We start from the raw sequence: 24,778 nt of genomic DNA on the forward strand, positions 1-24,778 counted from the left end.
CTCCAGTTGCTTTTGATGCATCCTTTAAGGATCATTTTTAATGTAGTCATTGCCACAGAACCTTCATGCTATCTAATCATCAGATATGACTTGCCCTCCTTTGACCTCCCCTTCCACTTTGTGTGGACTTTGCCTATGGCTCTTGGCACTAGCAACCTGGCATTGTAGTTACTTGAGTCCATGTGTCTTATCTCCCAGATAGAGCTAGGCCCTGAACTCCATGTGGGCAACTCTGCTTCTTAACTTCATGAACCCTAGGGCCCAGTAGAGTTTCTGTTACTTAGTGTATGAGACAGACAGACAGAGAGAGAGAGAGAGAGAGACAGAATGCATTGTTTTAGCTTATTTAACTCCCCTATTTACATGTCAATTACTTTAGGTAGTTAGAAGTACAAGGCATAGACTTTTGAGTTAGAATGGGCCTTTGAAAATCCTTAAATATTTAATGATATTTAGATACTGATGACTCAGGTATCCAGAGAGTTCAGCTAATTTGCCTATTCCTGGATCATCCAGTTTGGCCTGCTGGGTTATCTGATCTTGAATGTGTCATTCAGGGAGAACGTGGCAAGTAGCCTCATTAGACGGTGGGTGCCTTTGGTCAGAAGCTGGCTGGTTCTCCTCAGTGTCCTGTTTTCTTTTTTCTGTGTAGGGCCAGGGCTCTTTGAGCTATACAGTTTCCTCTGTACAGAGACAAAGAGTAGCAAGGTGTTAGCTCACTTTTAATTCTTCCACTTTTTTCAAACATCCTTGTTTCCATGTTGATACTAGAGTATCAGACTTATTTAGTGTCTATTCTATGTATTTTATGTATAAATTTGACATTTAAGAATACAGTTCACAGACACTCAAATCTCAATATGGTATATCTAAGCATAATAACAGACTGATACTATGTTTTAAATAACTGCACTGTATTGATAAGTAAATACATGAAAATATGCTGCTTATATCCGTACACTGTTACTGAGTAGTATTTTTCTCTTTGGGCATTTAGGTTTCAGTCATGTCATGAGGTGTCTTACCCCGTGACATTCCTCCTTATAGGTACAAACAGTAAGATCTGTTGGTTGCTTGCTAGAGCATACTGATCCACTATATTTGAAGAGCACAATTACATCTTCCAAATACTAAGATATTCTTTGCCATAATAATAATAACTTCCATTGTTTTCTAGCTACTGTCATCAGGCACGACGCCAGGTACTTTAAACTCATTTTCTGTAATCATCTCTACTTTCAGATAAATGTGACTGAGTGATAGTAACTCACCACTGTTATCAGCTAGTAAATGTCAGGATTCAGACTGAGCCAGTTTTGTCCACCTTAAGAGCTTGTACTATTTTCTCTACATTATGATAATTATACCCGTACACTTTTTTGCTTTTTTATTTTGAAATAATCATAAGCTCATAGAACTTGCAAAAATAGAAGAGATCCTTTGTACCTATTACTGAGTTCCCTGCAATAACTATATCCCTTTATCAAAACCAGGAAGTGGATTGGCACAAGTAGACTGACCATACTTGAATTTCAGCAGTGTTTTTCATGCACTCACTTTTTGTGTGCTTTTGCGCACAGTTCTGTAGCATTTGATCCCAGGTAACCACCATCAATAATCAAGACATGGAACTGTTCTGTCACCACAAAAGAACTCGCTCGTGCTGCCCCTTTAGAGTCGCGCTATCCCTCCCCTCAACCTCTGCAACCACTTCTCTGGGTTCCCTCTCTACAATTTTGTCATTTCAAGCACATTATATAAAAGGAATCATATAACACCTTACCTTTTAAGATTGGCATTTCTCAGCCAAATGTGGTGGCCCATGCCTGTAATCCCAGCACTCTGGGAGGCTGAGGCAGGTGGATGGCTTGAGCCTCAGAAGTTCGAGACCAGCCTGGGCCACATGGTGAAACCCCATCTCTACAAAAGGACAAAAATTAGCCAGGTGTGGTGGCATGTACCTGTAGTCCCAGCTACTTAGGAGGCTGAGGTGAGAGGGCTACCTGAGCCCAGGGAGGTTGAGGCTGCATTGAGATCACACCACTGCACTTCAGCCTGGGTGACGGAGTGAGGTCCTGTCTCAAAAAAAAAAAAAAAAAAAAAAATTGGCGATTTTCGTTCCATGTGATGCCCTGAAGATTCTTCCAGGTTCCATGTATCCATAGTTCATTCATTTTTCTTGCTGAGTGGTATTCCATGGTACGGATGCTCACAACCTTACACTTTTTGAATTTCTAGATAACCCATGAGCTGCATTTATATTTTATGAATAACTGCTTATTTTCTGTATTGTATTTTAATATAAAAGGCCAGGAGCAGTGGTTCACACATGTAATCCCAATACTTTGGGAGGCCAAGGCAGGAGGATTGCTTGAGCCCAGGAGTTTGAGACCAGCCTGGACAACATAGTGAGACCCCCTGCCATCTCTACAAAAAATACAAAATAATTAGCTGGGCGTGGTGGCATGCATCTGTGGTCTCAGCTACTCCCAGCTACTCGGGAGGCTGATGTGGGAGGATCACTTGAGCCCAGGAGTTTGAGACCAGCCTGGACAACATAGTAAGACTCTGTCTCTACAAAGAACTTTAAAAAAAATTTGGCTGGGCATGGTGGCTCATGCTTATAATCCTAGAACTTTGGGAGTTCAAGGCGGGTGTATTACCTGAGGTCACGGGTTTGAGACCAGCCTGGCCAACATGGCAAAACCCTGTCTCTACTAAAAATACAAAAATTAGCCAGGCATGGTGGCACATGCCTGTAATCCCACCTACTCGGGAGGCTGAGGCAGGAGAATTGCTTGAACCCAGGAGGCGGAGGTTGCAGTAAGCTGAGATCGTGCCACTGCACTCCAGCCTGGGTGACAGAGTGAGACTCATCTAAAAAAAAAAAAATTAACTGTGGCTGGTGGTGTGTGCCTGTGGTCTCAGCTACTTGGGAGGCTGAAGTGGGAGGATCCCTTGAGCCTGGGATGTCGAGGCTGCAGTGAGCCACTGTACTCCAGCCTGAGCAACAGAGCAAGAACCTATCTCTTAAAAAAAAAAAAAAAAAAAAAGGGAAAGAAAAGAAAAACTTTATTTGTAGCCCCAAAAGGTTTTTAAAGAACAAAAAACCAAATACCCCTTAAAAATTTTTTTCTTTATTTTTCAAACTGATCTACCACAATATGAAAGAAAATTTTGGATTAAAAGTGGTGTAGCCCTTCATGTCTTTGTCCCTGTAAATAGATATTTCATGTTATTGCAGTCACCGTGTATGTTGTATGCTGCTTTTTCCCACTTAAACTTACTTTTCCATGTACCATAATTATTTTAATAACTGTATACTTGTTCCAGCGAGTTGACTGTAATTTTTTCTACCCTGTTATCTACCTCTAGCTCCATTGAACATCTTCCTTCTGTTAAGTGATAGCCCTAAGTTCTTAGTAGCGAAATTATTGGATCAAAGAGTAGGACAATTTTTATGGCACTTTTAATGTGTGTTTTCAGGCATTGCCTTGAACCTCAACCCTACCCTATACTTACTAAACAAGTTATTGAAGCTTTGAAAAACTCAGGAAACAGGGATACTTCACCTATGTCCTGGAATGGTTGTGAGGATAAAATGAGATGATGCATGCAAAGCCCCTGTTGTAGTACCTGGCACAGAAGAGAGGTGTTTCCTACATGGCAGCTGCTGTGATGATCTCCTGGTGATGATTGTGCTGTTACTTGACTAACATGATTCCATCATGCCAGCAGTCTTCTAGACCACTTGCACCCAGCGTTGGATAGCAAATGATGGAGAAGCCTTGCTGTGCATTAAGGCCCTTCTGCTTTGGGAAATGCACCCATGCCAGAGACAAGCACCATTTCCAGATGCCTGGTCTCTAGTGGGGGAACACAGATGTGTAAATTTGTGGTAACAAGGCAGAGTGAAGCAAGTGGTTAACAGCAGTCTGAATCAAGTGCTATGGAACTTCCGAGGAAAAAGTGATGAATTCTGCCTGATCTAATTGGGAAGCAAGGCCTCATTAGAGGTGATGCTTGCTGAGCCAAGACGAAAGTCATGGGGACAATTTTGGTAGTTGGGAAAGACAGATCATTCTAGGCAAAGGGAACACCCTGAGCAAAGCACGTGGCTTGATTGTAGATGAAGCATCTGAAGAATGAAGAAGTTTACTTAGTTGGAGTGCAGAATATCGTGGGAGAGAATCCCACAGAAACAGGCTGGAAGTGACATCACGGACGTCCTGGAAATGTGTACCTAGGAGTTTAGTCTTTACTCCAGAGGCAGTGGACAATGGCAAGTGTTTGGGGATGCATTTTGATTGCATAATTGACTGTTTTAATGCTTGCTTTGTCATGTGTGATCTGTATCATATTTTTGTTCATAAATATGAACAAAAAGGGCCAAGGTAAAATCACTCTGAAAGCATATGGTTGTTTTTATGTGTTTTTTGATGTTTTAATTATACTGACAGAAATACTGACTATTGTATTTTTGTCCATTACAGGATTCTGCTCTAATACTTGATGTTCCTCTGGGTGTGATCTCGAGAATTGAAAAAATGGGAGGCGCGACAAGTAGAGGAGAAAATTCCTATGGTCTAGATATTACTTGTAAAGTAAGAGATTCGATACTTTCTTATGCAAAGAACAAGGCACGTTAGTGTTGAATGATAGTAGACAATTAATGTGGATTTGAAAAAAAAAAATCAAAATCTCATGTTCATCTAAGGCCCTGGAAATGGTTCTTCCCTTAAGAACAAGCTTTTCAAAAGTGCCTGGGAAATAGTGCCCACGTGAGGGACCCACTGCAATCACCAAATACAAGGACTCGAGGAACTGGTCAGTTTGTCAGCTTGACTGAGTGGGAAGAGAACTTTATAGACAAAATTTCTTAAACCACTTTAGTTTTTGCTCTAGCTTGCTCCTGGCGCCCCTTCATGTCATGTGTTACCATGAAGGAAGGAGGAATAGAGGAGATTTTGCCCTCTGTTAACACGATGTGTCCTTACCTCTAATAACCTTCGTAACTTTTGCTTAGGCCATTTTCAGAGGCACATTTTGCTATGATAGTAACCATGTATTGAGCATTTGTGTCCATCCAAACACATGCTAGGTGCTTTGCATTTGATCCTCAAGTGCAACCCTCTGAGATGGGCGTATTGTAGGGAGCCCGAGGCTCCAAAGAGTTGGGTAACTTTGCTAAGATAATTTCTGAAGGCTGGGACCCAGAAGGTGGGGATGTGTTCAAGCGTCTCGCGTGACTATGAACCACCAGTCCATTGCAGGGCTTTGCAGACTTTTTCTGTGAAGGGCTCACTAGCAAATATTTTAGGCTTTGTGGGCCACATCAGATTTCTGTTGTGTATTTTTCTTTGTGTGTTGTTTTTTCAACCCTTTTGAAGTGTTAAAAACAAAAAACAAAAAACAGTCTTAATTTGAAGACCTGGGCTGAAGTTTGCTGGCCCCTGGCCAATCCAAGTCGTTCATTGTATTGGTAGAGAAGTGAGGCCTTTGCTATGTGAGATTACTTGCCTTGTGTTGCCTAGGGAGACAGCGGAAGAGCCAGAACCAAAAACTAAGTCTCCTTTTTCTAGTCTCATACACTGCGATTTCTCAAAACCAACATTGTGTGCTTATATTTGGATTATGCTGCAATATGGTGTTTTTCTTTCCAGTTTATAAAAGATCAAGACTCATTTTTTCTATCAGAAACTAAAGGATAATGCCATTATTAAATCTTAACTGAAATTCACCACTACCATCCACCTCAGCTTTTTTTGGTGGTGTTTTAATTCGAGCTACCTTAATGCTTTATTATCCCAGCTACTGTCTACCCTTTGGGGCCTAGAAACATGGGAATTTACTTTGAAGGAAGGCTTTTGTATTTTGCATAAAAGGATTTGTGGGAGTAGAGTGTTTAATATGAGAGTACTCAAGGGAAAATGGGGTTGCTATATTGACAGTTTCGAGGTGACTTTCATTCTTACAGGGTTTAAAAAAACCTATTTTCTGCCTTCTGATAGGAAAAACTTGTACTTAAATATCAATCCCCCCAAAATTAATGAGACAAAGCACATTTTCACCCTTGACTATTTACGAACAAAAGGCGTAGGAACAACTCACCAAGCATAATTCTGAAATGTTACATATGTATATTTTTTGGAGTTAGCATGAGCCCAAAGGTGATGGCTTAGAACAATGTTGTAGCACAACCTTTTAACTAAATTATCTCCCCAGAAACACTGACGTCACAGAGTCATATTCCATTTTCTCAGTAACAAACCTGATATTGATATAAAGGAAATCTGCTGCGGTGAGATAAAAGACTCACTGTCCTGTCTCTCATAGGTCAACTTTCGCCTGCAGTCAGTAACCATGATACAACCGCATTTCTCTCTTGAAACAAGTAGTTACAACTCCTATAAATTTGGCTATGCCAGCAATGCACATAGAGATTTCTGCTTGCCAGTAGCAACTTTCCCACAGTAGATACAAGTCCCAGAGGATGTTGTCCAGCAGCAGGAGAAAGGTCGTTCTGAATATGCAAATTCTTACCCTGCAGGCCCCATACCAGCCCCTGGTGCCTGTGTGGAGTCTTTCAAACAAAAAAAAAGCGAAGTAAAACCATACCACCACAAAGCCTTCTCTTTCCTTCCCCACCTCACTCCCATGTACTCGCCTTAAAGACATAGTGTGGCATTTTGAAGTCAGCAGTCATGTGTGTTGTTTCTTTAGAAATGACGCCTCAATAAATCAACTCTTCAGAGTCGTTGCAGCAGGGATATGTATTCTTCAACTCTTACCATAGTGAGGCTTGGAACATCACCATATGACCCGGCTGTTAACAAGGCTGAGGGTCTGACTAGGAGACTCTTAGCCCATGTGGATCTTTCCCTGATGAGTCAAACTCTGAGGAGACCAGGTGGAACTTACCAGTTAGTCTGTGCTCCTATTTCTGTTACAGATTTGGTGATCTGCCGCCTGTGAGTCATTTGCCTTTTCTACTTCAGTTTTGTTGGCAAGAAATAATATTCTGTCTTTAATTGCATCTTAATCAGATGGCAAAAAGAAGTTACTTGAATCACTTGTGCTTTGGCACATTAAAAGTAGCTGTTTGAATCATTGATAGATCAGAATAAATATTCATGTAGAGATGGTCTAATTTCTGGCCAAGCAGTGAAGAGAACGATGTTACAGAGTTACCATCTGACTTGCGGCTCTTAGGAAGAAAGTTCCTCACAGGGCCTGAGCCCTGAGAGTACTCAGCTCTCCAGTATTGCACTTGTGGCTGGTCGTAAACCCTTTTAATGCATATCACCCCATTGAAATGATTATTCCCCTTAGTTAACTGTTCATTGCGTCACAAACCAATAACTAATATCCCTATTTTCTTGGGAGGTGATATGAATGGGTTGTTGGACTTTGTTCTGTGACATGCTTTTTAAAAAAGCATGGAATCGTGGAGCTGGCAAGGCCTAGTAGATGTCATCTGTATACAGAGTGCTCAATCTCAAGTTCTTTATGAGTGGTCTCAGACTTTAGTTCTTCATACTTCATTTGCTGCTATTTGTGTTTGGAGATGTCTTATGAAGGCCGTAGCCTGTGCTGGTCCTTCAGACTGAAGGCTTGGGAAGCGTTAAGAGGGAAGCGTTAAGAGTGCTCTTGAGATAAGGAAGGAAAAAGCACCTTGAAAAAAAATGAAGATTGTGATATCCAAGAGGGCAACAACTAGGTCTGTACCGCTCCTGAAGTGGCTCCATGGTCCAGCATAGCACTCCTTTATCTGAAACGAAAGTTGAAAGTGTACTGCAGAGCATAGGGTTCCAATGCAGAGCCATCACTCAGTCACAGCACTGTAGTTGATTTTTTTTTAAGATACAACCTTAAAAAAACTCCAGTCTTGAAAATAAGATAGAATGTTATATCTGTATATATAATACAAATTGACATTTAAAGGAGCTTATTTGGTTTGGATTTGGTTTAAAACAAAGTTTTCCTGCTTATTGAACAGATATGTATTGGAAGCTACCTTCAAAATCTGGTTTTGACTGTTTATTTTTAGTTCCCAAAAGTGTAGTTACTACTAATACGGGCTACTTTGATGTGGCTTATATGGAACTCTATGAAGGTAAAATTGTAGAATAAAAATATATTACTTGCATGAGAGCGTAAAATGTCAGTCATTTAGGAAGAAAGCTTCTGTATTTTAATGACATGTTTGACAATGTTGAGATTATATTTGATAGCAGGTACTCTTTAGAAAAGTTGTTTGAATAAAATAGTTTTATAATTTAAAAAAATATCAGGGCCGGATGTGGTGGCTTGACACCTGTAATCCTGGCACTTTGGGAGGCCAAGGCAGGCAGATCACCTGAGGTCAGGAGTTTGAGACCAGCCTGGCCAACATGGAGAAACCCCATCTCTACTAAAAATACAAAAAATTAGCTGGGCGTGGTGGTGCGTTCCTGTAGTCCCAGCCACTCAGGAGGCTGAGGCACGAGAATCCCTTGAACCCAGGAGGCGGAGGTTGCAGTGAGCCGAGATCATGCCACTACACTCCAGCCTGGGCCACAGAGTGAGCCTATGTCTCAAAAACTAAATAAAATAAAATAAATTTTAAAAAATTTAAAAATACCTCAGAACCCAGTGAAAGTAGATGGATCATAGTAGAAGTTGTGCAAGGCAAGGTTTGATTTTTTTTTCCTTTTTATAAAATGAATTTTAGCTCTGTCTTCTCCTTAGTGCTAGTTGCTTTATCTTGTCTTTACATTCATTGCTATGATGGAAATATTTTCAGGTGTTCTTAAGCCAGATATATCAAATTACCATATAAAACAAAGCAATTTTCTAATAATTTAGATTAATTGCCCTTTTAGGTAAGTGAATCTTCTCCCTTAATTGAATGGAAGATTTCTTGCTAATGAACATGACTTTCTTTGAAGACTGAACTGTCATACTTCTCCTTTGCCCCCAGGACATGAGAAACCTGAGGTTCGCTTTGAAACAGGAAGGCCACAGCAGAAGAGATATGTTTGAGATCCTCACGAGATACGCGTTTCCCCTGGCTCACAGTCTTGTAAGTTCCAGCGCCCTCCTCAGCGCGGGAAGGCTCTCAGTGCCTCCCCTGTGAAAACTGCCTGCAAACTGGGGTCCTCTTCCTTTTAATGTCTGTGTTGTGTTTCCCAGTGTGATGTGTCTGCAGGGGTGTTCATTAAATAATTTCATCACTTCCAGAGGGAACAGGTCTCTCCCCTGTCGGTCAACTTTGGAGCTAATGAGCAATGAGTGTCAGGCTTTTGTGGCTCCAGTTGTAAATGGGAACAAACTCTCTGAGCCTAAATGCCATTTGAACAAATACAGATGTGTGGTGTAGGTACTGCACCAATAGCTGAATAGGGGCAGTTTTATTTTTGAAAAGAATAACCTTTCAAATGTCATTTGATAGCATTTAGTATGTAATTGTCAGGACCAATTTATTATGCATTTAATTAGTTGTAATCTATGACTTAGTCCAAAGGTGATTAAGTATATGTACCTAAAACTTTTCCTTCCTCTTCACCAAACTACTGGAGTAACCTTACTCTTACTGCATGACTGAAATAAGGCTTTCTATGAGTTTTGCTCTTAGAACAATCTTTCTTTATATCCTGCCTCGGCCTTGCCTCCTTTTTTACTGCCGTGCCTTGCTCGAATCTTCTAACCCCTGTCCTCCTCTTCAGTTTGACTTGAACTTAGATGCAAATACCTGCTAAGGGGAGAGTGAAAAAGTAATTATTTACGACATATACTGTATAAATGCCTTTATCTTAAGTATAGGATGATCATATTGCAGACTAAACCGAAGGTGATGGAAGGGACCCTTAAGTAGAAGAGGCATGTGTTGAACGCAGATGAAAATGTAATGCTTGGGAACAAATGTGCTGATCTCATAATTGAATCTATGTTCAGCCTTTTCTAAGTTTCTGATTAAATATGTGATTTTTAAAAATATGTCTATATTAGAGTTTTTAATTCTATTAGGATAAAAAGAGAGTCTGATGGGAACACATCTTCTTAATTATTATGAAAGTGAGAATGTGAGTCTAATTGATGAAAGTTCAATTAGGAAATGTGTTCTGTCTTGATTTATGCATATCTGGCCCTAAATTATCAGAAACTGACAGAATGGCAGGTTTGAAGATGCTGAAGCCCCAGTCTGTCTCCTGCAAGATCTTGCTTCATCAGACATCCCCTTTCTCTGGTATCTTCTATTTCTTCTAGGGTATACTCCCCTAAAAAAGTCAAGTGCTGGACCAGCTTTCCCCTTATACTACTGTCCCATCTTTCACTTCATTGCCAAACTTCTGGAAAGAATATTCTAGCCTATCCTCGTCTCCAGTGCATTCATTCCTCCAACCCATTCCAGTATGGAGCTCATTACTGGCCAAATCTAGTGGCTCATTTCCATCTCATTCTGTTTGATCTCTTCCCCAGCATTCAACAATTTTGACCACCGTCTTCTTGAAAGTCTTGGTTTCTGTATTCCTGCACCATCTTGATTGTTCCTTTCCAGTCTCCACTACCTCTGTCTTTTCCTTAAATGTAAATATGTCTTCACTCTCATCCCTCTTCTCTTCTCATCTTATTAACTTTGCCTTGATGGTTTCGTTTAGTTTAAAGTCGTCACTGCTATGTAGATGACTTCTAAATCTAACCCTGATATTGTCCTTGAGTGAGTCCAATGAGTCTAACCCTCAAATTCCTTCCTCTGGGAGTCTGGGAATCACCAGCTCATCTGGCGCAGTGGCTCACGCCTGTAATCCCAGCACTTTGGGAGGCCGAGGAGGATGGATCACTTGAAGTCAGGAGTTCGAGACCATCCTGGCCAACATGGTGAAACCCTGTCCTACTAAAAATATAAAAAAATTAGTTGGGTGTAGTGCTGGACACCTGTAATCCCAGCTACTCGGGAGTCTGAGGCAGGACGATCGCTTGAACCCGGGAGGCAGAGGTTGCAGTGAGCTGAGATCGTGCCATTGTACTGCAGCCTGGGTGACAAAAGCAAAGCTCCATCTCAAAAAAAAAAAAAAAATATATAGTCACAAACTTCTTGTTGCCCTAACCTCTTTGCCGTTCATGAAACCTACCTTTCATCCTATATGTCCCGCAAGTTTGAGGATCCCCAGTTGTTTAGGTTTGATAACTTGAAGTCAGCTTTTCAATTCCCCCCCTGCTATTCCTCCCATAGGCACATCAATTCTGAATCCTGTAAGTTCTACTTAGTAGCAACACCCAGCTATTTCCTCTCATTTCTACTTAGGCTTCCTACCTTAATCCATGCTTCCAAACTGGCTTCCCTTCTTTCAGTTTCTTCCCCATCCAGCTAATCCTACACAATGCTGCCAGTTGTTGTTTGTTTTGTTTTTAAATATGATCATGTTACTGTATCACCCTCTACCCCCCAAAAAACAAACCCCCAGTTACTTTTCATAGCTTGTGCCCTACACTGCAGCTGCACAGGGCTGCCCTATGCTCTTCTAGCACACACAGTACTTTCTTGGTTCAGATTTTGCTATCCCCTTTACCTGCAGTCCCCTCGTCTCTTGCATACCCATCTTCCACACACTTAGCCTTCAACATCTTAATCTGTCCTCTGTCCTTTTCCAGGCCATATGTGTGTGCCCCCAGTGAGAGTTCATCTTACCTCTCAATTGTTAGTCTTTGCAAGTTCCTCTATCAGAGCACTTATCTCAGTGTGCCTTATGGAATAATTTTCTCATAACTACCTCCTACCTCCCCCTACCACTGCCTGATAAATTATGAGCTTATCAAGGCAGGGATCAGCCTTTATTTCTCTCTCTACTGTCAGCACAGTGACATCTGCATGGGAGTTTTGTAATGATGGCTTTCGTCTTGAACTCGGGTTAGTAGAAAGGAAGGAAAAATCACTATATGGAAACAAATGAGATGGATGTTTCTGAATATTACAAATCTAACACCAAAACCTAGAAATCTCTGTAGCTGTTATTGGAGTCATCCACAGAGGGCTTGATTTCTCAAGTCTGTGGTACTTGGCCATATTTTTCATACCTGTGCTGAGAATCCCTGCTTCTTGTTTTAGGAAGTCAATAAAGTAACAAACTGCCAAAAAAAAAAAAAAAGTCAACTGAATTGCTCATATGAAGTTTTGGAAGGTGATATTATCTTAGGTTTCAATCACTGAAAGTCATCCTTAAAAAAAGTTTGCCAGTCACCAATACAATGCAAGATACAGATTGAAACAGATCAGCCCTTGACCCTGCTTTTGGAATAGCAGTCCCTGATACTCAAGTCCACATGTGCAACTGTTTCATCAGTCAAGTTCATTTCATGTCTTGTGTTGGATGGTGTCAGGATGCAGTGGGGGCAGTCAAGGATTAAGTAGTGTGTAGGATGAGTGAAACCTAGTCCCATTGACGGATGTGACAGTCAAACAGTAGTGATGTGACAAATATGTTTAGCCCCAACATAAGATAGTATACATTCATTTGTGCAAGAGAAACGCAAAGGAAATCCACTGGGGACTCACAGGAAGAAGAGACCACATCTAACCAAAATTGGAAAGGCCTACGTGGAATTGATAGTTGTTAGTGTAGGGCCTTGAAGAATGGATTTAATTTCCAGTGAAGGACTTCTGAGGTCTGGGGCTTGAGTGATGAGGGTGGGGCACTGTCCACAGAGTAGGGAAGTCAGAAAAAGATTTTATTTTCAGAAACAGGTGGAAGAAAGGGGAAGGGGGAGGAACAATGAGTTCTGTTTTGGACACATAGCATTTCATGTATTTTGACAGAATTGACAGCAAGCCACTGAAGGCCTGCCCCTCAGAAAAGAGTCTAGAGATGTAGATTTGGAATAGTGGTTCTTAAGTCATTTGAAGTTATGGGCTCCTTTGAGAATATGATGTAAATTATAGTTTCTCTTCCCCTCAAACATGCAGTCATGTACAAAACCTTACCTAAAATTTTAGAGGACTTCTAGCCCCTCTGAAGCCCCTTTGTAGGACCCTGGTAAAGTAATCCTGGTATGTAATAGAGAAGTCCCGAACCAGAATCTTGGGAGAGGCCATCTTTTAGGGAGTGAAGATAGGAAAGGAGCCAGAAAACGGAATAGTTACAGAGGCGAGGGAAGAGCCTGGAAAGGATTAACAGGATGTCATGGGTGTCAATGCTGGGAGAGCTGGGGAGATGGATCACAAGCTCCCTTGGGACCTGACCCTAACTGTGACCTGCTTAAAGTCAGGACCTCCTTTTATTATCTTTGCAACTCTAGTGCCTAGTCCAGTGCCTGGCATACGTTTTTGGTTTTTGGGGTTTTTTTTTTTTTTTTTTGAGCTTTTATAAATCTCAGAAAATTATCTCAGGGTGAAGGGGACAAACACCAGTTTGCAGGTGTTTAAAGGAAGCATAGTTGGTTTAAAAAAGAGTAGCAGGCATGTTGAGGGAAGAAAGTTTTTACCTTAGAATTTGAAAAAGGAAAATGAATATATTTGTGGAAAGAAATCTTGCCTCTTTTCAAGGCAAGAGAGAGAAGGGATCTTTTCTTAAGCAGGATCCTGAAGAAGGCAGAGGGGGATGGGATCCAGCCCAGTTTGTGGGGCAGTTTGGGAAAGGAGAAGGGACCATTATTTCTGTGAGACAGGAGGGGAAGAAAAGTTTCCAAACTGTCACAGTGGGGAATGTGGGAGTGTGCCAAAAAGGGCTTTCCTAGGAGGTAACATAAGCCTGATTGCCTTGAACAATACAAAGGGCCCCTGCTCGAAAAAGATCACTTTGTTAATATTATTGGAACTGTTCAGCCAGCTGCAGATTATATTAGTGATTTTTATTGGCATTTGAAGTCAGAAGTGAACTTGCTGTTGCATCTATGAAATGGTGTCTGGAGGCCAAGCAAGCTGAGTCCTGACTCCGGCCAGGTCATGAATACACCATGAGTGGGCTTTTTCATTTCAGACCACCCCTTTGGCTCTCTCTGGCCTCCTGTCCCATTAGTATTTTCACCACTCAGTGTTTTCAAGTCATGACTTAACACTTTGAATTGAACTTGAGCTGTTCAGCAACACAGAGTTCACCCCAAACCATTAACTTCATTGTTTCTGTGTTATGTCAGTCTGGTAAGATGCACACTTTTTTTTAGTAACATTTCTATTTTGTCCAAAAATAGAAATTTATTCATTATTTTCTTTTTTACAATCTATTTGCTTTGCTTTTCAAACACTAGAAATTGTGCTGAATTCTCATAAATTGCATGCAGCTCAATACTAGTTCTAGGTAAATGATATATTTTAATAAATGTCAGTGTTTCTGATAGTATGGCGATTTTTTTAAGGCAGAAATTAAAATCATGTCTAACTGAACAGAGCCTGATAGTGCTACAGAAAGATAAAGAGTTTGATTGTTGGGGTGATAAGTTCAATGGCAAAGTTGTTCTTTTATTGATTTTCTTTATTGTTTGCTCGTTTTTTACTCAGATGGGATAATCAGAGATAATACACATATTAGATGAGAGTTTTTTAAACTGTCAATCCTAACCTATTAATGAGTCACAAAATCAATTCACTAGGTTGCAGCCAGCATTTTTAAATAGAATAGAATAGAATAAGAGCATAACACATAATATGGGTAAGAGTGGCTAAGTGAAACATTTCTCTCCGGTGTATGTGTGTATTGGGTCATGGTGTTGAAGTGCATTGCTTACTGTTAATCGTGGTCCAAAAAGTTTGAAAAACACAATTTTAGGTAATGGTAGAATATGTAGAATAACCTGCACTTTAAGTTATTGTAGGCGTTAATACAGTCACTTAAATCTACCTTTATAGCAATAGGCGCACATGGATTTTCTTGAATTTTAAGTGAAGGTTTAGAGTTTATGAATAAACTCGTGGGATATAGACGCACACAAAGGAAGTCTAGGGCTAGAAGAAATGAAGCCTGAGACCCGGGTGCCAGGCTCATAGCAGCCACTGATGGGGAGACCCTGTGAGGGGACATGTTTGCAGAGCCTTTCTGGTGTGTGGTAACAAGCATGTGCCATTGGAGTCCAGTGGTCTGTGTCTGAATCCAGCTCAGTCACTTACCTGCTTGGTGACCTTGGAAGTCACATAATGTTTATGTGCTTCTGTGTTCTCATCTGTAATGGAGATAATAACAGTCTCTACCCCGTTGGGGTTTTGTGAGGATTAAATGTAAAGTGCTTACGACGCTACCTGGCACGCAGTAAGTACCCAATAAATGTCAGTTCTGTTCTTAGTGTGCCGTTTTCCCAGCAGGTGTAGAGAATAAGGATGATTACCCAGCACACTTTTGCCCAAGACTATTAATAAAGTAATCGTGATAACATGTGGGGCACTTTAAGCTCTTTCAAAGAAAGATGCTATATATAGATTAGTATTCTTATTAACAAACCATTGGTTGTACCTTGAGAAAGGACTCTTTGAAAGTCAGAGCATTATATCCAGAAAGCATCTGACCTAGAAGGGTGAGATATGGGGGGGCAGTGATATTTATGAAAAGAATTCTTCAGAAATGGTTTTCCATGTTTTTCTTTCCATCTTTTGACCCTGCTCAGGCTTACTGCTTTTAGGGAAACATGGCTCATTCAGGTTTATGTTTCTGCACTTGCCACTTTTCTTTGACATTCTGCATTAAGCTCTTTAGCATCACAATATTTCTGTTATTCTGTGAACTAATTAGCAGTCATATAGTTGCGAAATTTTTGTTTTCGTGTGTGTGGTGGGAGATATTTGACCTTCTTATGTCAGTCAGAAAAGACACAGGTGAGGTAACTTGCTCTTGGTAACTCTAATTTCAGGAGAGAAGCAGCTGGGCTGCACAGCCTTTACTGTGGAGACCAGCAGCCTTCTGAGGACTGCTAGCGTAGTACATTAGATTGCATGCAAAGGATGGAAGCAAGGTCTTCCAGACAGCAGCACCTTTGTGAGCAGGGCTCATCAGCATTTGCAGGTGTTTGTTACAGCTGCCTTTGGTTTTCATAGTCTTTGCTGCTTATTTCTTTTTGCCTAGCTTTGGTGAACCACATCAAGCCCTGCCATATGGCTTAAACACTTCCATATCTACCCCGTGTCCTCTCTCGCTCTACTCCAATTGTGCTTACTTGTAAAAAGATTTTCATAAAAGTTAGTAGAGTGCGTTATGGAGGTATATATCTTTTATGATCATTTGAACAACAGGTATAAATGATCCCATGAATGGAGAATTAACATAGGATTTTTTTTTTGTTTTTTTTTTTGTTTGTTTGTTTGTTTTTTGAGACGGAGTCTTGCTCTGTCACCCAGGCTGGAGTGCAGTGGCACGATCTCGGCTCACTGCAACCTTCGCCTCCCCAGTTCAAGTGCTTCTCCTGCCTCAGCCTCCTGAGTAGCTGGGACTACAGGTGCTTACCACCACGCCCAACTAATTTTTGTATTTTTAGTAGAGACGGGGTTTCACCATGTTAAGATGGTCTCAATCTCTTGACCTTGTGATCCGCCCGCCTCAGCCTCCCGAAGTGCTGGGATTACAGGCGTGAGCCACCACGTCCAGCCAACATAGGATGTTTTATTTTGTGCCTCAGAAATGTGGAAATTTTTATAAATTGCTTTGCAATTTTAAACGAGGCTTAAATTTAGTGGACCCTTACTTTCTGGGCTGATTATGGAATTAATAGATAAAAAGAAACAACTCATTTTCAGAGGGACACTGAAATGAAGTACACACACACACATGCTTTTAGCCTAGATGTGGCCTAATGACTAAAAGTTATGTCTTAGTTATCTTTTTCCTTTTTGGGCAGGACTTTTTTTTCTTGAATCAACAGTAAACTTGGCAAATTGACACACTAGTTATGCTTTTAAGTCTCCTTCCTTCCTGCCTCCTCTAAGACTTGGTCCTCTATTCTCGTTGACCTCTCTGTCTCCACCACCTTCTCCCTCTCAGCCTTGAAATGTGCTTGGTTCTTCTCCCTATTGCCTGTCCTCTGGAACTGACATTTCACCTGGTCTCCTGTAGCATTGTTGTCTATGGTCAGAAGCGTAGAATTCCCCGCCCGCATCCATTCACTCCATAACTCATTGCAGTCAGTCTTCTAGCCCGCTCACTGGAGTGGAATGATTCTTCTGAAAATGACCCAAGGCCCTACAAGCTAGAAAACTTGGTAGTCTGTTAGACCATATGCCTTTCAACTGCACCATCGTTTGACTCTCAACTATCCCACCCCTTCCTTTCAAAGTGGTGCTTTTAAAATATTGAGGATATTTATAAAATATGTATAAAATCTAAAGAATGCTGATTGATGGAACTTTCCTTTGTCTCTCCTGAGATGTAAGCTGGGTAATTTCTTCAGTTTTATCTTCTACTTTGGCTGTGCCTGATCTGAGTTTTTGTTTGCTAAAATTTCCATTGTTATTTTTTTAATTATGAAAGTTCTATTTGATTGTTTTTCAGATCTGTTTAGCCATTATTTATAATCTCTTCTTCTGTGCTCAGATTTCTCATCCTCTTTTTGACTTCTGAAAGCACATTAAATATAATTTATAATATGCATCTGATGATTACAATACCCGAAGTCTTTGTGGCTTTTTTTCTACCACAGGTGTGTGTGTTTGCTGGCTCATGGCACTTCGTTTCTGATGTGGGTGCGTCTTGTGATTATTGCCTGCAAATTCCTATTCCTTGGAAGTTTATCTGTGGGAATACTCTGAGCATATGACTGAAGGCAATTTTACCAAGAGAGGATTTGTGTTTCTTTCTGCCAGGCATCTTGAAGCACAACTGGTTTGGGACGCTTATGAATTAAATTCTCAGGTTGGATGTTTTTGGGACCATCCAAGTTTTGTGAGTTTGGTCCACATACTACTTAAGGGCTGACTTGTGACTACAAATTTCTAGTGGGGGATGATGGCAGGGATTTGTTTCCTCCCTTGCTTAGCACCGATAATCTAGACAGGAAGCTTCTCTTGAAGTCCCCAGGTGGTCCTTTCCCATTCATCCTTCCCCTGAGTGTAGCACTTGGGAGGTTTCCTCATTTTGGTTTGGCCAGGTCTTCAGGCCCTATCTCCTGTGCCCCAAGAGGCCATGAAGACCAGTTCTGGAAGTGGCCTGAAAGTGAAAGCTGGTGTGTTCCTCTTGCTGTCTGCATTCCTGTTTGCAGTTAGTTTTTGGCTTCTGAGTAAAAAAGTCTCTGTTACATCCAGCATTTTTAGGTGTTTTCAGCAGAAGTCCCATTATGGCATATAGACCATCACATTTGCAGACACCTCTCCCTCTTTTTTTTTGAAACCTAACTTTCCCCATAGCTTCTGAGATCTAAGTCCTCTGCCTCTCACTTCTTTTCTGGCTCCTCTGCATCCTTCTACCATCTAGACATGGGTTTTCTACAAAAGTCTGTCTTTCTTGCTCTGAATTATGCCCTGGGCAAACTCATGTCCACGAACAGTGCCTTTCTAAGCATGGCTTCCAAATCTATAGCTTTATATTTCCCTGTAGCTGTTATAGAACTTCAGGCAACACCAAAAGATCTGTTTAAAATGACTCTCATATGCCCCAGAAACCCACTCCTCTGTGTTCCCAGTTACTCTTAATATCATCGTCCTCTTGTTCATTCAAATTTGAACATTCGAAATCAGGGCCATCAGAGGTTTTCATTTCTTCCTTTTCTTGTTTTCTTTTTTTTTTTTTGAGACAGGGTCTTGCTGTGTCACCCAGGGTGGAGTGCAGTGGTGTGATCACAGCTCACTGCAGCCCACAGGTGCATGACTCTACACCTGGCTAATTTATTTTTCTTTTCTTTTAGATGGTGTCTCACTGTGTTGCCCAGGCTGATCTCAAACTCTTGGCTTCAAGAAGTCCTACTGCCTCTGCCCCCTAAAGTGCTGGGATTACAGGCATGAGCCACCATACCTGGCCCCTGTTTCATAGCATGTACTAAATCCAGGGGATTCTGCCTCCCCAGCCTGACTTAGTTCATATCTTCATCTCCTCTCTTCTAAACTGTTGGAACATTGTTAGGAGGTCTTTCTACCTCCATTCTGTCTCCTATCCCTTGCCCCCAGACTTCAGCCAGTTCCTCCCTGTCTGTTGGTGTGAAGGCAGACCTCTGTCTCTTTCACAGTGTGGCCCACCTCTCTCCGTTTTTTGTTATCCGTCTTCACTCAGTGGAGTTGAGTGTAGACTGAGATGTTCGCCAGTGGCCATGTATTCTCTGAGTTTGGCTGCCATTTGTGCCTTTTTGTTGTCGTCTTGTCCAGAGTTGTCTTATCCTTCCAGGGTAGTTCAGATACCAACAACGTCCCTCCAAGCCCCATGTGTCAAGAAGTAATCTGGGCATTCTCTGGGCCTCATAGTACTTTCTCTCTCCCACCTGTGGCACTTGGTGCTTTCCTCTCTATGTGCCCTCCTCATCTCTCTCCTTTGGATGACTTCCAACTCCTTAAAAACAGAGGCTGTGTCTTCCTTGCCTTTTTCTCCACTTCATACCTTGTTCATAGTAGAGCCTCAGTAAATGTTTATCGAGTGAATATACTAATGTAAATAGAGTGAATTAATCGGAATCAGTAGCAGCCAAGACATCAATGAGAATATCCTGCTTTTTAGAAAGAGCATTTATTCAATAAGTATTTACTTTTTAATTTAAGTTGTAAATAGGTAATATATGTTCATGATTGACAATTCAGGAACTGTAAAAGGGTATACAGGAAAAATATCTCCCTCCCAGCACACTTCAGCTACCTCATTGCCCTCCTCATAGACAACCAAGGTTTCAGTTTATTACGTCTCCACCCAGTGATAGTTTAGGCCTATACACTGAACTGATTCACATTCCTTCCCCCTTGACCCTAATGGTAGAGAGCTGTATACACTGTCATGTAGCTATTTCCATCCACCAATAGACATTGCCCAGTGAATGTGCTTCTGCACCCTATGATCTTCATTCCTAGTACTACCTTAATTCCTCATTGCCATATATGGTAACGTAACACAGGTTTGAGGGATTAGGACATGGACATCTTTGGGAAGACATTCTTCTTCTTCTTCTTTTTTTAAACAGAGTCTTGCTCTGTTGCCCAGGCTGGAGTGCAGTGGCATGATCTCAGCTCACTGCAACCTCCGCCTCCCGGGTTCAAGCGATTTTTGTGCCTCAGCCTCCCGAGTAGCTGAGATTATAGGTTGGGCCACCACACCTGGCTAATTTTTGTATTTTTAGTAGAGACGGGGTTTCGCCATGTTGGCCAGGCTGATCTTGAACCCCTGACCTCAGAGGTGATCTGCCCTCCTCAGCCTTCCAACATGCTGGGATTACAGGCGTGAGCCCCAGCCCTGGCTGGGAGGTCTTTATTCTGCTTACCATAGCAACCCAGTATGTTTTCTGATCTTTTAATCTTTTTCAATCTAATAGGTGAAAATGTAGCTTCCAGTTTTATTTTGCATTTATCTTGTATGAGTAAAATTGAATATCTTCAGGTTTGAGCTATTTGTGTTTGCATTTCTCCATTCTCTGTATCTTCTACCTATTTTTTGTTTGGATGTTTGGTCTTTTTCTTGTTAGTTGTAGGTACTTTTTATGTAATAGCTATAGTGATGTTTAATATGAGTGACTAATATTTTTCCTGTATGTTTTTTGACTTTATGATGGATTTTACTACGGAGAATTGTTTTCTATTTATTTGGTAGCATTTGAGAGTCTGTGTTGAGGGGCTCTTAAACCACCTCCACGTGTGGTGATTCGATAAGAGGACTCACTGGACTCATATTGTACTCACAGGTATGGCTTATTAAAGCACAAGGATACAAAACAAAACCAGCAAAGAGAAAAGGCACATAGGTTGAAATTTGGGGGAAACCAGGCACAGGCTTCCAGAGTTCTTGTCCAGTGGAATCAAACAGGATGCACTTAATTCCTCCAACAATGAGTTGTGCAGCACATATGAGATGTTGCCCACCTGGGAAGCTCATTGGAGACTTTGTGTCCACAGTGTTTATTGGGGCTGGCCATGTAAGCACCCACTGCCTAGCACAAGCAAAATTCCAGGCTTCCAGAAGAAAAGCAGGAGTTCAGTGTAAACCACATTGTTTATACAAACAGTTTGGGCACAGTGAACCAATCTTACCAGTGAGGGAATGGTGAGAACTCTGCTGAAATCCAGATTACCAAGTGTCTGGCAAGGGCCAACCATGTATGCAGGCCTTTCTAAGGAGGGCAGCCTCAGGCCTGCCATGTTAATTCTTCTGCACCCTTTTGTAGCTTCTGAGCTTTCTATCCCAATTAGGAAGATCTTCCCTACTCAGACTTATAAGGAATTATCTCAGCCAGGCGTGGTGAGTCACGCCTTGCAATCCCAGCACTTTGGGAAGTCGAGGCAGGCAGATCACCTGAGGTCAGGGTTTCGAGACCAGCCTGGCCAACATGGTGAAACCCTGTTTCTACTAAAAATACAAAAATTAGCTGGATGTGGTGGCGCATGCCTGTAACTCCAGCTACTCACGAGGCTGAGGCACGAGAATTGCTTGAACCTGGGAGGCAGAATTTGTAGTGAGCTGAGATTGCTCCACTGCACACCAGCCGGGGCGACAGAGTGAGTGAGACTCCATCTCCAAAAAAAAAATTAAATAAATAAATAAATAAATAAATAAATAAAATAAAATATCTCATATTCCTCTAGTAATTTGGTTTCTTCCTTAAAATTTAAGTATTTCATCTATTTGGAATTTATTTGGAGTTAAAGTATAAGATATGAATCCAACTCTTTCTTCCCCTCTTGTTGCAATATCATTTGTTGACTAGTTTGCTGATTTGAAGTACTGTCCTTATCTCACACTAAATTCCTCTGCATGTTTGATTTTATTTCTAAGAGGTTCTCGTTGCATTAATTATTCTATTCATGCACCAGGTGTGCTCTTTTAACTATTGAAGCTTTATAAGATGTTGCACTGTATGGTAGAACGAGCCTCCCCTTGTTCCTCTTCTTTTTCTTTTCCTTTCTATTGTTGCTTAAGCAATTACAGAATGCTACATTATGGCTGTGCTCAGGGATCTAGAGCTGATACCCACTTCCTGTTCCCAAGGAGTGCTGTTTTCCTGGGTAATGCAAACAAACAGATGCATATGATACAGTGGTGCACAGGATGTCACAGGAGCACAAAGGAGGGCTTCCTAGAGGAGTCAGATTCTGCAAGATGAGTAGGAGCATTTGTCAGGCAGAAATTGACATGCCATACCGAAGGAACAGCCTGTGGGCATGCAAAGAGGCCGCACAGATGCAGGCTGAACTCACATGCAGTTTGGTGTCCGGGAGCACAGCGTGCATGTGGGGGTACCAACAGGAGATAGTGCTGGGGACAGAGGAGGCTGGGTCAAAGATTGCAGAGCCTAACATTCCCCACTCAGAATGTCTGCTTTTTATCTGAAGGGGAAGGGAGCCATTTAATGGTTTTAAGCAGGAACGTGGCATGATTAAATTTCCATTTCAAAAAGATTGCTGGGCTGCAGTGTGTGCAGAGTAGGTGGAGGGGACGGGAGTGGAGGAGAGAGGAAGACCATTTCTGGGGATTTTTGCTAGTCACCCCAATCCTTGATGATGAGGGCTTGAAATGGGGCAATGGACAGGGACTCCAGATGATGCTTTTGAGAAGGATTCAGATGGTAAAATCAGTAGAATTTGGTGGTTGACTGAATGTAGTTATGAAGGAGGATAGGATGATAGGGAGGAATCCACCCTGGATAACCAGACCGATGGTGGGGCCAGTGGTTGAGATGGGGAATACAGGAGGGGAGTGAGGAAGAGGTGGCAAGTTCCATTTTGGATATGTTGAGTTGAGAGTGTCTGTGAGACAGCCAGGCAGAGATATGTAGGAGACAGATGACCACATAGATCCAGAGCTCTGGCCTGGGGAGAGCTTTATTTGGTAGGCCTGGATCACATCCACATCACATCACTAGCATTTTCATAGATGTGGCCAAACTTGCCAGGAGAGAGAACTACAGTGAGAAGAGGGACAATGTATGAACCCTCAGAAATCTCAGTCTTAAATGATTATGATAGTGGACAAGTTGTAAAGAATATTCTTTTTTCCAAAATAGTTTCAAATGACATTTCAAATGTACATTTGTAGTCCTTTCATGAATAAATAGGTACGTTTATATATGAAGACAATGATGACACAGGAATATCAAGCCATTTCCCCCAGAGGTACTGATTTAGTCAGTAGTAGAAATAGGATTAGGAGAACTGTTTATGCAAACAAGTATAATTGGTAATTTATGTGCTAGCTGCTTTTGACCTGTTATCTTTTGTCAGGTTTTTGGAATAACTGCATCAAAACTGATATAAATGAACTTACTGTGTCAAGTCGTGTGAAATATACAGAAAGCATTATCTAGCATTAGGGCATTAGAATTATAAACTTTACCACATATCAGTACATCCTATGGTTCTTTAAAATTTTAGGCTTTCCCCTCCAATTTTAATGAAAGCATTTTTTTCTTACATGAACAAGTCTTGTTTCTAAAGTTTAATCTAAAAGATGAAAATAAGGTAATTTTACATTACTGTACCCTTAAATGGTAGATGGAAGCTTTTTAAAAAGATGAGTGTCTTTAATTTCAGAAATCAAATTCGAAAAAAAAAAAAAAGCTAGCTTCAATTCCTGTTCAAACGTTGCAAAATTTAATCCAGAAAGAAGCAGTTGGGCCAGATGCGGTGGCTCACGCCTGTAATCCAAGCACTTTGAAAGGCCAAGGGGGGTAGATTGCCTGAGCTCAGGAGTTCAAGGCCAGCCTGGGCAACGTAGTGAAACCCTGTCTCTACTAAAATACAAAAAAAATTAGCTGGGCGTGGTGATGTGTGCCTGTAGTCCCAGCTACTCTGGAGGCTGAGGCACGAGAATTGCTTGAACCCAGGAGGCGGAGGTTGCAGTGAGCCAAGATGGCACAACTGCACTCCAGCCTGGGCGATAGAGCCAGGACTCTGTCTCAAAAACAAAAACAAAAAAACAAAAAGAAGCAGTTAGTAAGTGGTTCCCTGAAGTTTTAAGTTTAGGTATTTGGAGACATAGGTCATTAAGAGTCATCTTCCTGAAAAATCACATTCATCAGTTGTGCCATTGCGTGCTGTTAACATCATTTGGAAACACTTTTAAATGTTCATATTTTATCAATTTATTCCCCTGATTATGAGCTGGACAGAGCCTATGACAGTGACAGACAGCTGTCCATCCTCAAAGGAAACTCAAGAATTAACATTTATAGATTCTGCTTAAATAAACAAAAAATCCAATCTAGATGTTTTAAGGTAATCAGTGCATCTTTATATAGGTGCCATTTAAAAATAATGGCTAATTAAGTGAAAGCTAAAATCTGTTGTCATTTCAGAGTCTTTACCCCGACAAGTTACAATGATAAATGTAGCTAAATTAAAATGACAAGTTATATTCCCTATGTCAGAGCTGTTTTTATCCCTGGTGTGAAATCAGAGAGTTTCATCTCAAGTTTGTCCTTTAACATTTTTCAAATGTTACATTGTGCTATTTTTAATCCAGAAACAATGCACATGATTACTTTAAAAAAAAAAAAAAGAAAGTCTCCATGTACAGTATCTCTTGACTAGTAGGGATCTAGTGAATTGTGAATTGATGAAATGCCCAAATACTAATATAGAGCAAAATTAAGGAAGACGTGACTTGCTCACTTGAGGAAGGTGAGGGTGGCCATTTGAGAGTATCTTCTGTCAGTTTCCTGATTTTGATATTGTGCTAAAAGTTATACAAGATGTTAACACCTGGAG

General features: G+C 41.1%; 1 protein-coding gene across 1 annotated transcript in view; it reads left to right on the top strand.

Moving 5' to 3' along the window:
- Nucleotides 1-24,778, top strand: part of MTM1 (myotubularin 1) — a gene marked incomplete at its 5' end in the record, with an annotated part of 80,978 nt that overhangs the window by 18,076 nt on the left and 38,124 nt on the right. Inside the window, 2 exon segments of the mRNA NM_001133953.1 lie at nucleotides 4,494-4,604; nucleotides 8,963-9,064. Coding sequence (NP_001127425.1) covers nucleotides 4,494-4,604; nucleotides 8,963-9,064 — 213 coding nt within the window.

This window comes from Pongo abelii, chromosome X (assembly GCF_028885655.2).
Source record: "Pongo abelii isolate AG06213 chromosome X, NHGRI_mPonAbe1-v2.0_pri, whole genome shotgun sequence".
NCBI lineage: Eukaryota > Metazoa > Chordata > Mammalia > Primates > Hominidae > Pongo > Pongo abelii.